Genomic DNA, 14,308 nt, shown 5'->3' with positions numbered 1-14,308 from the left:
GCACTCAGTAGCAGAGTATTCCTTCAAGTATTCTTATAAGTAACATATTTCTATGCAGCAGAAGTATGTATAAGTATCTTAACTCTCCTATTTTATAAGCGAGCAATGCCATTATAAGTATTATTTTCCCTTTGCTTCTCATAGATGACTGTATAAGAATATATTGACTATGAGCAATGTTTGAGATATATAAGTATCAGCATAAATATAAGATTTCGTATAATTATACGTGTAAGTATACGAATTCTAAGCCTCGTCGGCTGTTCTGTTTTAAATGTCACTGTGAGCACCGGGAGCTGTATAAGTAGCAGTATAAGTATAAGCCTCTTTGGCTGCTCTGTTATCTTTCTCACACAACTCTCGCATACAACCGCTGTATAAGTATAACGAAACTTTCACAGGCACTGAAACTGTTATACACCGTATAAGTTCGATGCAACTTCATACAAAATACAGAAGTTTGAGATATTTCCTAGCGACTTCTTCTATTTTGTTTACAGATTGCGACGATGCTTCGGGGGTTAAAACCTTAATTGCTCAAAAATGGGAGGGAAAAGAAGTCTCGTCACTCGTAGGCAGCAATTTTCATCTGCGTTTTCCCCTTTTTGCCTTCGCAATGCCAATTTTCATATCATTTGCACGCGAACTGCGCCATACGCAGCCATTTATGTTTGTGTACATATACTCATACAGTGCGAGAATTGCGTATAAACACTTGTTACACTTGCTACAAAAGTCCCCTGGGAGCGCTTGCCTTGCAATTTCCCCGGGAAAATGCTTTTTGGCAAGATAATTGGCGAAAATGTTGCGAATTTCACCGGGTTTTTTGCACGAAATTACATAATTATGCACGCGTACAGCTTAAGACGAAATATTAGAAATAAGAGACTGGAATTTGTTTGTCATTAAGTTACTTGAAAGTGTTCCAATTTAAATTATTACTGTCTTATTTTACAATTTTGTAAAATAAAAGTTATTAAATAATGCCATTATATATCCGGGGTAATATAATTTTACCCGCATCTGTACACAGAAAGGTGAATTCTAGATCCAATTATGCCCAAAGCTGGCTAAGAAATAATCATGAAATGAAGTCTATTTTGCCAAACAAAAAAATAGATATATATATAAACTATGGCATTTAAATTATTCTTTCTTAAACCTTTTAAAGTCTGTTTTATAAATAATTGGCTTATATTTATTAAGTTTAAGTTTAACTGATCCATTAGCATGAACACTTCCCCCTTTATTAATGTGAATTTTTTCATTTTCTTCAATTTTTAGTCTGATTTCCATATCAGAGCCTGGATTTTCTTTTTTTTTATGTTTATTTCGTATCGATTTATTTGAATTTTCGTATTATAACAAAATTCTACAGCAAACATTTAACTCTTTAAACTTTTAGTCCAGACTTTTAGATTTTCCGGATTTTTCGCAAATTTGCTCACTTTAGTTTGTCTTTTAAATGTTTCATTTCTATGTACAATATTGATTATTTTACGGTTAAATGGATTATGCATAAACACAAATCCAATAAAATACGTTAGATTCTTAGGTGGGATTTAAACACTTTTCAAAAAGGATTTCTTTTATGTATGTTTTTTTTTCATATTCTTTTTCCAAACACTTCCAAGGTAAACAAATATTTGCCAATTGTTTGTTTTTATTGTAATCATTTCATCTCTATAATTTTTGAAAATATAATTAATTAATTAATCAGGGGCTTTTATTAAAATTATTCATATATGCTTAAAATAAATGTAAGTCTAAATTTGGCTTATTAATTACTCCTTTTTTGGTAGGTATGACTTACAGAATGAAACACAACTACATATATTTTGTTGCAGATATTCTGATTATTATAAAACTAAAACTAATCAGATTGGAAATTGAACAAAAAAAAAAATAATACTAATTTAATTCGGAAAGCGTTTCGGTGTTGGGTATTTATAAGGTAAATAAATCAGCATTAAATTAAAACCAGTTATAAAATATAAAATGAAAACTGATACAAACTAAGATAGCCTCTGGATATATTTATATATGATTTATATGTAAATGTTTTCCAAAACCTCTTACTAAAATTAAAAGGTATAATTATAATTATAATATAATTATAAGGTGCATAAATAATTCTAGAGTTATTATTTTTACAATAAGTAATTTTGGTCAAACTCAATATATTGTTTTTATCATAGTCAGTGTGAATTTGATAAGAGATTGTGGGTCATAAATTTGGCGATTGCTCAGAGTCCATTGGCACTATCCTGAAGTTCAGTCAGTCACACCACTTTTTTATTTCCAAAAATGCAATTAGTCGATTAATTGATAAGGTTCAATGTTGTCAGTTATTTCGCCATATCCATATCCATATATGTGACGTAGTCTTACCTCCAAAAATAACAAATTTGATGGCTTCAAAAATGTTTTTTTTTTTTGGTATTTCATGATAAGCGAAACCATTTATGACTATGGCCAAAAATAAAGTACGAATAGTATATAATACGTAATAAATGTTAGCAGAATCGAGTGCTGATTGGAAAATTTCGGAAGGGTATGCTTTACATTAACTATTGTTATTCGGTATTAGCTTTATTGGCCATAAACAGGTCGCGTGCCGCTCTGCGCAGCATTTTCCCATTGGCATTGACTGGAATTGAGTCCGTGAACTGAACACCAGCGTGGAGCTGTTGGTGCACCGTAGTCAATCGACTGGCCACATGATCCACGATCTCCTGGGCACTAATGGTCGATCCCTTAGATCTCACAACCAGTGCACCAGCATCGTCATCCGTGACCTCATTGGGAATGCCCACCACACACACCTCCTGCACCTCGGTGAGCTCCGATATGACGCTCTCGATTTCGCTTGGCCAGTAATGGATGCTCTGGTACTTGAGATTATCCTTGCAGCGATCCACTAAATAGAGCAGATTCTGCTCGTCGAAGTAGCCCAAGTCCCCGGTGTGGAACCAGCCCTCTGCATCCTGCAGACTCTCAGTCGCCTTGGGATTCCCGTAGTATCCATTCCACACTCGACCCGTGAGCGCATAGATCTCTCCCATCTGATTGTGTCCCCGGTTCTCTCCATTGTCGCCCACGATCCGAATTTTCACACCCGGATAAGGTCTGCCCACACTGTTGCCATTCTCAATTCCGTATCCTAACGCTAACTGTCCCGCCTCTGTCATGGCGAAGGAGTGCACTAGCTCGGCATTCGGACACAGCCTCTGGAATCGCTCCAAAGTGGACGAGGCAGTGAATCCGCCTCCGAAAATCACAGCACGTAGCGAAGAGAAGGCTTCTGGGGTGGCCTCTGGACAAGTGATCAGCACATTGATGTGACGAGGCATTAAGGAAAGCACCTCGATTTTATATTTCTTTAGAAGCCGCACAAGGTTTTCGGGATTAAAAGGATCTGTGCTCATAATGCGGGTTAGCCCCAGTACAGCGTTGTGGGCGAAGGATAACAGTCCTGAAATCCAGTGCAGGGCGGTAAACGCAAAATAGATGGTTTCGCTGTTTATAATATTAGATGGCGTTGGAATCAGCCTGCAGTTAGATATACAGACTGCCTTCGGTAAGCCAGTGGTTCCCGAGGAGCACAGGATGGCCACCGTCTGACCACCGCCTTCCCTCAGCGGTTCCGGCCTGAAAATGTTCTATTTTGTATACCAAATTCTACAAAAAAGGTGATTTGGTTTACTCACTGGTAAGAATCCTCGGTGGAAGTTGGTTCCAAAAGCGTCTCGATGCTCGGCACTCCTTCGAGGTGATCGGTCAGGGTGAAGAACTCTGGCTGCCATTCAGAGGTTGCTGAATGTACTTTCCCATAGACATTTCCATCACAGAAAATCAGGCCTGGTTTGGTAATTGACAACTCATGTCTTACGGTCTCTGAAATTCAGTTCATTAATGCAAACTAATGCATTGATCCCTTCTTTAGAGAACAAACCCTCGCCCAGCATTTGATGGGGTGAATGGAAGGGGGTTCCGTTCATCATGCAGGCCACTCCCAAGGACATTAAGTACTTGGAGTTCTCAGCGGCGATTCCAATAACATCCTTTTGGGTAAGACCTCGCTTCTTGAAGAACTGAGCTATCCGAATGGCCCAGGTGAGCACTTGGCCAAAGGTAACTTCCTCTCCGTTGCTATCCCATATCTTAATACATGATAATAATTCGAAGAATAACTCTTTAAGGACTCGAACTCACTTGGCAGACATTATTGGGCCAGTTTTTCATATTGTTGAATATGATTCTGCCTAACGAAGCATCTTCATGGAATATGGAGCTCTCCGGAGGTCCACTCCAGATCCTTTCCTTCTCGCAAAAGGTAACAGGTATTTGCGGCATTGTGTCTGCTTGCCAACGAAGTCCAAAGCTAACTGCCAAAATATTTGCCGAAAATAGCAATTCTCGTACACATATTTAATTGGGGCCATTGTTAATAGGGCTCATAAAATGCAGTAAAATACGTCACAATGGATCAATAATTATTAATAAAAATGTAGAAGAAGCTTGACTGGAAAAGTCACGTAAAGGCGTTTTAGCTGCCGCTTCAGGTAGAATATTATTTTAAGCTGCGCAATTGCTGATCGTAAAATATTTCCGCATTGTTCTAGTTCTCAATAATGATTCGGAGTAGCAACAAATTAATTGTTTATGTTCATGTTGAGCAAATACGTCAAAAGTTTACAATTCAATTTAAAATAAGACTTCAATTAGGGTGAAGTGTTAGCAGGTAACACACAAAATTGGGGTTTTAAGTGCGTCAAGCTTTCAGTAATGCCATTTGACTTTTTGCAATCAGAAAGTCGTTTGGTATGGTTTATGGCTAGCTTCCATATAAATAACCTCTGCTCGACTTTTTGCTCAGTCGCATTATCCCATCGGATCTGAAACCACACAAAAATGAGCTATAACGAGCAGGGGAGGATCTGGTACGGTCCGCCGCCCAGTCATGTGTCCGCTTACAAGGACGACACATCATTGGGGGAAATCATATTCAACAACATGCGGAATTGGCCCAAGAAAGTCTGCCAAGTAAGTGTTATTCCATAAACTATAAGATCTTTTTGGATTTGATAAGTTTTCCAATTACAGATATCCGATAGCGACGGCGTCAGAGTCACTGCTGACCAAGCTCTTACGTGGGCAATCCGGTTGGCACAGTTCCTCAGGAAACGGGGTCTAACTCATAAGGATGTTATTGGCATTGTTGGCGAGAACACCACCTACTTGATGCCTCTTGCTGTGGCCTGTCTTATGAATGGAACACCTTTTCATACTCCGCATCCCATGCTAGATGAAGGTTTATATACCAAAACAATTATTTAGTTACATATTTTAATGCACTTTGTTTCCCTGCAGATACCCTTAGGCATGTGCTATCCATAACCAAGCCTGGTCTCATATTTTGCGATGGAAATATATACCACAAGGTACATTCTGCAACCTCTGGATGGCAGCCAGAGTTCTTCACCTTGACCGATCACCCCGAAGGAGTGCCGAGCATCGAGACGCTTTTGGAACCCACTTCCACTGAGGATTCTTACCAGTGAATAGGAAAAATGAGTTATTTTTTATAATTGGTATTTAACAAAATAATATTTCCAGCCCGGAACCGCTGAGGGAGGGTGGAGATCAGACGGTGGCCGTTCTGTGCTCCTCGGGAACCACTGGCCTACCCAAGGCGGTCTGTATTTCGAACAAGAGCCTTCTCCCGATGTCCTTGTTTACCAGCGACACGATCATGTTCACTCTGACCGCTCTGGACTGGTATTCCGGACTGGTGGCTTTCATCTTGAGTACTTTGGTGGGTGGCACCCGCATCATTACCAACAAACCATTCACCCCGGAGTACGTGGCGCATCTTGTGGCGAAACACGGGGTGAACTTTATCTACCTAGCGCCTCGTCACATGTCCGCGATGTTCAATTCCCCGGATGTCACCCCAGAAGCCTTTGCCTCCCTGCGAACGGTCACCTATGGCGGTGGCAAACTCTCCAAGAGCACAGTGCAACGGTGTCAAGATCTGTGCCGTAATGCGATTCTTCTCTCCATGTACGGAATGACTGAGACGGGGACCTTGACGTGTTCCGTGGGCCTGGCACCAGGTAGTTCCGTGGGCAAACTTTTACCGGCAGTAACAGCGCGCATCGTGGACGAACAGGGTAGGAGCCTTCAACACAACCAAGTGGGTGAGATCCAGGTGCAAACAGGACGAGTGTGGAGAGGGTACTTCGGGAATCCCGAGGCGACAGAGAGCATGCAGGATTCGAAAGGCTGGTTCCACACCGGCGACCTGGGATACTTTGACGAGCAGAACCAGCTCTATGTGGTGGATCGCTGCAAAGAGATCCTCAAGCACCAAGCCGTCCACTTCTGGCCCGGTGAGATCGAGAGCGTAATCCTGGAGCTGAACAAGGTGCAGGAGGTTTGTGTGGTTGGCATTCCTAATGAGCTAACGGACTACGATGCTGGTGCTCTGGTTGTTCGAAAGAAGGGTGCAGCCATAGATGCCCAGGAGATCGTGGAGCATGTGGCCAAGCGGTTGCCCGGAGTCCACAAGCAGCTCCATGCTGGAGTCCAGTTCACCAACGAACTGCCATCGAATCTGAATGGAAAGACTGTGCGCAGAGCGTCGCGAGAGTTGTTTTCTGCCATAAAATACTCGAAAAAGACTTTAGTTTGATAAGAACATGTTAAGAATTTCAGTAGATTACCAGAACCATACATGACTATGTGACATACTTTTAGCGCTAAGAATAAACAAATTCAATCAAAAACAAACACGTAGAATTAGATACTTTGGAGCTGAGCATTTTTCCATTGGCGTTGACTGTAATTAACTCCGTGAACTTGGAGCTTGCACTATAGTTAGCTGTATAGCTATCGGATCCACAATCTCCTGGGCACTTATGCTCGATTCGTTGGACCTGACCATCAAGGCACCAGCATTGTCTGACCTCGTTAGAAATGTCAATCACACACACCTCCTGAAAATGGTCGAAATCACAGTCTCGAGGATATCCTTGCGGAGGTCTCTTATATAGAGTAGGTATCACAGGTCACCGGTGTGGAAACAGGCCTCTGCATCCTCAATCGCCTTGGGATTCCCGTGTATCCATTCCACACTTGACCCGTGGGCGAATGTGTCCCATGTTCTCTCCATTGTTGCCCACAAGGCGACTTTGGCACTTTTCTGCCATCTGGCCACCTGTGATATCCTGTCCACAGTGAACTTTTTTCCATTGTTCAACATAATTACTATTAGAGGCAAAGGCTTTAAAGTTATACAATGTTTTTGTTTTGTCAAGAGATAAGCAGAACAGAAAATCTAGACTTGATTGGTTTATCAGAAGGCTGTTCTGACCGAAATAAAATCTGAATTACTCTTTAAATTGGTTAGAATTTCGAGATAAAATCAAATCAAGTCAACATGTCTGTTATCTTTACAGTTTGGCATTGAAATTTATGTTGCCTACTATTGGAATCGAACATTTTAAGGTATTATCCAGCTATAGTTATACACCTAACGAAAATATCTAAAACAGAAGCACCGCAGGCACAAATACGAGGACCTGGGAGTAACCCTAGCAAGGCAATGATGAATTCACTCTCCTCAACTTTCTATACTTCATTCAATGTCATCGGATCTTTCCATTCCTTCTTCCGCATACGGGTGCAGCGGGAAAGGGGAATCCTCGCCAGTCGCCACCTTCGGCGACTCTCTTTTCCGGCAATGTATCACACTCTTTGGGCTGCTCCTGGTCCTGCCTTGGAGCAAAACAAATCAATAAACGACAACGAGAGTTATGTACCCAAGGCCTCGGCATCCCTCCTGCCCGATTTCCCAGCTCCCAGTTCCCTTAAAGCTCCAATTGGGAGCATCGGGCTTAAGCTACATCGCTCCTAAGCTAAGCCTCCATCCATCCATCAAGGCTCGAGTCCTCTCGGCCCCTCGTTTTCCCTTTTGCCGACCGGATCCGCCACATCAATCGTGAATCGAGGTCTGCATATACACCTCACCTTCCCCAGAACCTACTCTTCGATGTTCTTATTTGTACATAGCAAAAACGGTATCCTTGAATATGGATAAACAATTTGTTAAGAACTTAAAACAACTTATTTGGCAATGATTTTTAATATCGACAATAAGGAAGAGCTAAGGTAAGTAAACTTAGTTCTTAACAGTTCATTAAAACATTCATTCATTCTTAACATTCATTAAAATAGAGCTTCTTTTTGGTTACAACTTTGCAAACCTTTTCACAGTAAATAATATTAAGCAAAGAATATTTGATTTTCTCTCTGTGTGTATGCCCCTCCTCCTTGATGCTTCACTTGTTTTTCCTGCTTTTGTGTACTGCGTTATTCTTATTTTTGGAGATGGAGTCCCTGGCCCATCCCATTTTCCTTCCCCTTTCCCCAACAGGCAGACATTCGTAATCTTCAGTTTCATTTGGATTCCCTTCCCCGACGGCGGTCCCCTCGATTTTCTTTGAGTACCCGGCATCCAACCTACGTTGTTTGCCATCGGGATTGCGGGGGGAGGGCTTTTCCTGGGGAGGCCGGACGGTCGGTTGGTTTAACTAGATTTTCCTCATTGTTGCTGCCAATATTTGCCCATTGCTGTTGATTCTCTTTGCCGTAGTGGCAGTACACCTGTTCGTACCCGTGTGTGTGCGAGTGTTTGCTGGTAAGCTTTGCATTTCCACACCTCAATTTGCCTGTCGGCAGGTGGATTAACTGCAGAATGCATTCCGTATTTATTCTTTAATTCCTGGGGAAACACACGTATCCGAAAACACGTTTCTAATACGCCTCGAACCTGGCACTTTTATAAAAATTAAAAGCAAATATTTCCGCACGCATACCGAACAAGTGGAGCATAAATATTTGTCTGAAAAATGAGCCATCCAATTTCTGTTCATAAATAAGACGGAAAAGCGAGAAATACTTGGGCAACTCTTGGGGGAGTCTTTGTTTCCTTCACTCCACTCCATGCTAGGTCGGATAGCAGCTCCTCCTCAGACATTTTCAAAGATTAATTTGCAAACAATGTTCCACATACAATTCCGGATTGGCCGGGCACGCAATCTCCGGTTTTTTGAGGATCTCTGACCGAATCTTCGGGGCGATTCCGGTCCACGTTTCGCTCAGTTCCATTTTTATTTTGTGTTCTTTTATTTTTAATTATATTTTAATTTATTTCAAGGAGACACACACACACACACTTTTTGCAGTGTTTTCTTTTCATTTTCCCATCACTTGGGCACTTTTGCATCTTGGGGAAAGTGCTGGCAGGGCATCTAACTGGTGTATACACAACAGAATTAACACATTCGTTGGGAGTCACTTCTTAACCCGCCTCCGCAACGCTACTTTGCCCAACTTTGCCCAACACAAACAATTGCAAGTTATTTGTGAAAATTTTATTGTAATTACAAAAGTTTTCCCATGTTATTTCTCCACGCTTTGCCCCCCTTTCGTGATACCTTGAATTATACACAAAATAGGTTTCCCTCCATAGCATCGGTATTCCTATTCCTATTCCTATTCCTATTCCTATTCCTATTCCTCTACCAGCTTCCCCAGCTCGTAGCTCCCAGCTCTCAGCTCCTCCTACCAGCTCCTGCTTCCCACCTTCACCTCTAGATTCCATTCGGTTTGGTTCAATTTCGTATTTGGGGCTCGGTTCGAAAACTCAATGTTTCAGCAAACTTTATCCACTTCATTATTTGCTCGTTTCCATTGCTGTGTTTCGCTGTTTCGCCTGTTTGCTCGCCAGTTTGCATTGTTGGCTCGTTTCGATTTTAATTGTATCTGCGTGCAGGGTGGCCTCCATCCCCATCCCCATCCCCATTCCCATCTCCATCGAACCCCCAACCCCCTTGAGTACTTGCGAGTATATTAAATACCGGAAAGTTCTCAGGTCACCGAAGGGCAAGCGGTCGCGGAAAATGGCAGGTGGGGCAGGAGCTTGAGGCTGGGTCGCGGAAAGTGCGTGAGCAAGGAGAACTCGAGTATTGTTGCCTTATAATCTGCAGCTTGAACTTTATTAAAACTTCTTAAAGTAAAGCGAAATCTATGCAATCTCACTTTTAATCTGGACTTTCCTGCAACGATTAATTAAACCGGAAACAGTCATCGATTTACGGTTCAAACTATCTGAATAATTTATGACTAGTGTTTGGCCTGTCTCATAATTAAACTATATATGCTTAATAAATGCATTTGTTTCCAGTTGTATCCCAAAAATTAAAGCAAATAATGAATAATTTATATATTAGTACAGTTTTAAACTCAATCATAACTCTACATCTACAATATAATCACTGGTCGAGCAGTTGAAGGCCTCAGCATAAGAAGGCATTCTAAAAACCGTGTTGTAGAAAAGATCCTTTTCAGATGGGGAATCCGGAACTGTCGGGGCTGAAGTCGACTCCGTCCAAAAAAAGTTATATGCGGTGATGTACTGGGCGACGTTCAGGAAAAAGAGTTGCTTCAGCGGCTTGCTGGTGAAGTCTGGCTGCTCTTGGCTGAATCCAGAGTCCGGGGAAAAGTAGGCATCGTGAACTATATTCAACACAACCAGATGGAGTCCCCACCAGTTCTGTTCATCAACTTGGTGTCGAGAGGAGCATGCGGCGGATCGGTCCCAATAGAGCTGATTATTGTCCAATAAATCAATAAATTCCTTGTAATGCTTGCAGTCGAAGTCAATGTACATGGGATATAGGGCTTTCAGGAGTTGCTCCGCAATAATGTAGCCCAGCAGGCTCACCTATAAGCGAGAGAAAGAAACAAATCAGGGTTATAATATCCTAAAAATGAAAAGCTGATTTATGGAAACACACACCTTGAAGACATCGTGACTCTGAGTCATAAAGATAGGCTCCTCCAGAAGGTCATAGGGAATAAAGATTGTGCGATTGCTTCCGAATTCAATTGTGAAACCCGGATAAATAATAATGGAACCAATTAATGTATCAAATTTATCTTGGAAAAGGTCTTCGGACTTCGCTAGCACATCCAGGGCATTCAACTGCATAGTCGCGAAATCTTCATTGAAGTTGAACTTGAGTTTGTCATATAAATAGTTGTCCGTCCTCTGGCGATCCTTCTTCTTGGGCAGGACACCAATATTTACAGTCGTAGTTTCTAGTTTTTTCCGCAGGTAAGATATATAAGTGGTCGATAGATTCAAGCGATTTGCCTCCAGCCTCTGGCTGAACTGCTTCTTTATTGCCTCGAACACTCTTTGGACCTGAGCCTCGAGCTCCTGGGTTTCGCCCAGGATATGCTTCTTATACAGCTTCTCACAGGCGGCTTTCATGGAGGTCCTGACAGCGAAGATACACTGATAATTATCCTTCTTCTCATAGGAAGTCATGAATGTTCCAAAGCGCTCCATTAGGTAGTGGGCCACAGTCTCCTGGTCGTAGGAATTCAGCATTTGGTTAAGCTCTGTTAGGTATCCCACATCCACTAGGATCTCGGTATTCGGGTCGAGCTTCCGGTCAAGAGCAATCTTGAAAAACTTCATAAGGTTTATTCCGTACTCAGCTTCCAGCTTCTGCAGACTCATACGTGTACTGTTCGGGTATTTTACACCATTTGATCGTATTAGAGAATGTATTGACGATTCCAGTTTATTTACGGCCTTGTATGGGACTCCCCATTCTCTTAAATCGACAAACATGTAAATTATGAATCGTGATGGGATAAAAATTTTAGGTTTTTCGATCGCATACATGTAGCTTCGATTATCCTCGCTATCCACACGGAGACTCACATGGAACAGGAAGTTCCGCAGCCCATAGCGACTCATTCGGGCCAGGGTGTCCAGCCACCGGAATTGGTCTTTTGGCCATTCCCTGCCTTCTGGCATATACAAAGGCCAGGAGAGATTAACATCCGGCCTCATTACGTCTAGGAAAATATTTGAGCTCCGGTTCTCTCTTCTCGCCGCTTCGCAGGAGTTGTACAGCCTGAAGACCTTTTCCTCCATGCTGCCTTCTTTGTGGGATCGATTCTTGAACTTCTCGAAGACGTCATGTAACTTGGCGTTTATCTGCTCCTCTAACGAGTCAGCAAACAGCATTCCGGGATTCACGTCAAAGCCCTCGGTATGTCGCCCATTGGAATACCTGTAGAAATGCTTGCAGGGACTCCATGACTCGTCTAATGTGCGCAACATGCGATCCATAATCCGATCATTTATATTGTAGAATGTTCCCTTTCTCTCGGTCCAAGTGGCCTCGGTGGTCAGCGCCATCAGGCATACGATGCCGAGCCAGCCAATTGTCGCACCTCTTCGATTCATCTCCGTCGAAAAACTGACGAGGGAGCTCGGTTTGACTGTCAAAATCAACTCGGTCCCTTGGCTTGGGGACCTGATTAGATTGAAGGGGTCAGCATGGGTTAAGCAACAGTTTCCAAGTTTGACTAGCCGAGAGAGAGAATGGTTTAGCCATTCTGGTCTCAATCGACCCTTATCAGCGTTTGCAATTTCAAAAGCATAAAATCATAACACGAGGTACCATAACTGAATATAAACTTATCAAAAGATTCCAGGAACTGAAATACTAGGTTTTTACTAAATCAAGTGACCATTTTATTGATCCTGCCGCCTACTATCAGTCATAGTAAAAATTTCCGCACAACCGCTTTCCCTTCTTTAGGCCCTTGAGAGACGCCTTCGCTGGCACCGCGTATTTATTCTGATGCTGACCCTTGTGCTGGATCTGCTTCTTTATCCTGTCCGGGACCATCGGGACGCCGCTGGGCTGGCCGTAGTACCGCTCCAGCTGGCGCTGCTGATGGTGGAGCATGCGTACGTACTGGTCGCGGTACTCCGGCTGCTGACAGAGCTGCTGCTGGCGCAGCTGCATGTGCCGGGAGTAGGGATATCCCATGCCCAGGATCTTGGTGGGTCGATTGCACAAAGGCACGCCGTACGACTTCTTGGACCGCCGTGGTGCCTGCCCACCGTTCGTATTCATAGGGTGCTCCGCACCACCTGATTTCGGCCGACTGATCCCCGAATCGGTCTTGGCATCCACGACAAGGATACTGCTGGGTTGTCCGTTGTACCACCGACGTACTGGATTTGGTTTTCGCTTTCTGTGGACCGGAAACGGGGTCTTCTGCCCGGACACCTCGGACTTTGATGGCTTTGTCATCTTGATTTCCATAGCCTTGGTTGCCTTCTTGGTGGGCTTCTGGATTCTACGACGCCTTAGATGGTCTTCAGCTTGGGGCTTCTTGCGGACTTGCAGTGGCACTTTCTTGGGCTGCCACAGAGGAGGTCGCTGGGGCTTCTCCGGCAGCGTGGACTTCTCCGGCTGCTCAGACTTCTCAGGTTGTGCCTTCTTCGCCTGTAACTTCTCATGAAACTTGATGGCCGATGCCTTGGCCCTTTCCGTGCGCACAGCCGCCTTGGTCAAAACCACCATGGACGGCTTGGCCCAGATCATTCGCTCCACTCTCTTCGGCAGAGAGATGGTGCTCTTCTTCGCAGTCGCCTCCGTGTGTTGTGTGGTATCTCTGGCCAACTTCCAGTCACTGTTCAGGGGCCATGCTTCATGCTCCGAAGCTCTGGGGGCCATGACGGGTTGCCTGGGGTAAAGGTACTTCCGCAGAGCCTCCCTGGAGTCCAGAATGCTAGACCAATTCGTGGCGGATCTCAAATCCGTCATTGCGGTTATATTAACACTGAATTTTGGAGAATGATCTGTAAGAATGTATGAAATGAAAAGTATAAAGCAAAGGAGATGTGATCGGGTTCCCCAGGAAAGTCACACCTACATTTATTGCCCTGAACTTTGACCCCTGAGCCCTGAGCCCGGCCTGACCCCTGACCCCTGTTTTGTTTTTCATTCGCATCCCTTCCACAGATGGACAGACAGTAAATCGGTTCGTGGCATTAATGCAAATAAGTGGAAACACAAATATTTTCAACGTTTTTGTGGTAACAACAACTACGCACAGAGGGAAGGAGGAGGAAACCTTTTTTTTTGGGACACAGCCGACAGCGGGTCGATGGATCATTTCCGCTCTCCTGGCTCGTGTCCCTGCTCAGGGGTCCCTTTTCCGCAGGCCCGTATTCCGTATTCCGGCGTATCCGTAGTTGTGTGGCCGTTTCCTGTCGGCGAACGCAGTTAAATATTGAAATTTATATTTAAAATATTTCAAATATACAGTTAAATGGCGAGTTCCCCCTTGGTTTTTGCCGCTGCCCTCGCATTTTTCACTTTAGTTTATGTGGAGCATGTTTAATTTATGAGAATTGCCGGTC

General features: G+C 43.4%; 4 protein-coding genes across 5 annotated transcripts; 1 reads left to right on the top strand and 3 right to left on the bottom strand.

Annotated features, from left to right (window-relative positions):
• Positions 1 to 2,200: 2,200 nt before the first annotated feature.
• Positions 2,201 to 4,369, bottom strand: LOC110189524 (uncharacterized). Of its 2 annotated transcripts, none has more exons than XM_020959650.2 (4): positions 4,216 to 4,369; positions 3,956 to 4,163; positions 3,711 to 3,897; positions 2,201 to 3,651 (listed from the first exon to the last, which is right to left on the bottom strand). In XM_020959650.2, exons 1-4 carry the CDS (start codon positions 4,354 to 4,356, stop codon positions 2,577 to 2,579), a joined length of 1,611 nt encoding a protein of 536 aa, XP_020815309.2. In that variant the 5' UTR covers positions 4,357 to 4,369; the 3' UTR covers positions 2,201 to 2,576. The 2 variants fall into 2 exon arrangements, with proteins under 2 accessions (XP_020815309.2, XP_020815310.2); XM_020959651.2 differs by having other exon boundaries at positions 3,956 to 4,152; positions 4,216 to 4,281.
• Positions 4,370 to 4,724: 355 nt separating this feature from the next.
• On the top strand, positions 4,725 to 6,795 carry LOC110189486 (uncharacterized). The gene is made up of 4 exons (XM_020959572.2): positions 4,725 to 5,046; positions 5,107 to 5,314; positions 5,374 to 5,560; positions 5,620 to 6,795. Exons 1-4 carry the CDS (start codon positions 4,915 to 4,917, stop codon positions 6,695 to 6,697), a joined length of 1,605 nt encoding a protein of 534 aa, XP_020815231.2. The 5' UTR covers positions 4,725 to 4,914; the 3' UTR covers positions 6,698 to 6,795.
• A 3,481-nt stretch (positions 6,796 to 10,276) lies between these two features.
• Positions 10,277 to 12,432, bottom strand: LOC110189339 (membrane metallo-endopeptidase-like 1). Its single transcript, XM_086838506.1, has 2 exons — positions 10,868 to 12,432; positions 10,277 to 10,792 (listed from the first exon to the last, which is right to left on the bottom strand). The coding sequence occupies exons 1-2, from the start codon at positions 12,332 to 12,334 to the stop codon at positions 10,316 to 10,318; spliced, it is 1,944 nt and encodes a 647-aa protein (XP_086694632.1). The 5' UTR covers positions 12,335 to 12,432; the 3' UTR covers positions 10,277 to 10,315.
• A 169-nt stretch (positions 12,433 to 12,601) lies between these two features.
• Positions 12,602 to 13,806, bottom strand: LOC110189571 (uncharacterized). The gene has a single exon (XM_020959702.2). It carries the CDS (start codon positions 13,707 to 13,709, stop codon positions 12,648 to 12,650), a length of 1,062 nt encoding a protein of 353 aa, XP_020815361.2. The 5' UTR covers positions 13,710 to 13,806; the 3' UTR covers positions 12,602 to 12,647.
• Between the last annotated feature and the right edge of the window lie 502 nt (positions 13,807 to 14,308).

The sequence above is a fragment of the Drosophila serrata genome, unplaced genomic scaffold, assembly GCF_035046125.1.
Source record: "Drosophila serrata isolate PLE 108 unplaced genomic scaffold, ASM3504612v1 contig_347, whole genome shotgun sequence".
NCBI classification, from domain to species: Eukaryota; Metazoa; Arthropoda; class Insecta; order Diptera; family Drosophilidae; genus Drosophila; species Drosophila serrata.
Note: the sequence above shows the minus strand (reverse complement) of the source record. Positions and strands in the feature narration are given on the sequence as shown.

Coding starts and splice junctions, on each gene's coding strand:
- LOC110189524 (XM_020959650.2), bottom strand. CDS start 4,356: ATGCCGCAAATACCTGTTACCTTTTGCGAGAAGGAAAGGATCTGGAGT. Junction 4,164..4,215: donor GGCCCAATAATGTCTGCCAA/GTGAGTTCGAGT, acceptor TCATGTATTAAG/ATATGGGATAGCAACGGAGA. Junction 3,898..3,955: donor CCATCAAATGCTGGGCGAGG/GTTTGTTCTCTA, acceptor ACTGAATTTCAG/AGACCGTAAGACATGAGTTG.
- LOC110189486 (XM_020959572.2), top strand. CDS start 4,915: ATGAGCTATAACGAGCAGGGGAGGATCTGGTACGGTCCGCCGCCCAGT. Junction 5,047..5,106: donor GGCCCAAGAAAGTCTGCCAA/GTAAGTGTTATT, acceptor TTCCAATTACAG/ATATCCGATAGCGACGGCGT. Junction 5,561..5,619: donor TCCACTGAGGATTCTTACCA/GTGAATAGGAAA, acceptor TAATATTTCCAG/CCCGGAACCGCTGAGGGAGG.
- LOC110189339 (XM_086838506.1), bottom strand. CDS start 12,334: ATGAATCGAAGAGGTGCGACAATTGGCTGGCTCGGCATCGTATGCCTG. Junction 10,793..10,867: donor AGAGTCACGATGTCTTCAAG/GTGTGTGTTTCC, acceptor TCTCGCTTATAG/GTGAGCCTGCTGGGCTACAT.
- LOC110189571 (XM_020959702.2), bottom strand. CDS start 13,709: ATGACGGATTTGAGATCCGCCACGAATTGGTCTAGCATTCTGGACTCC.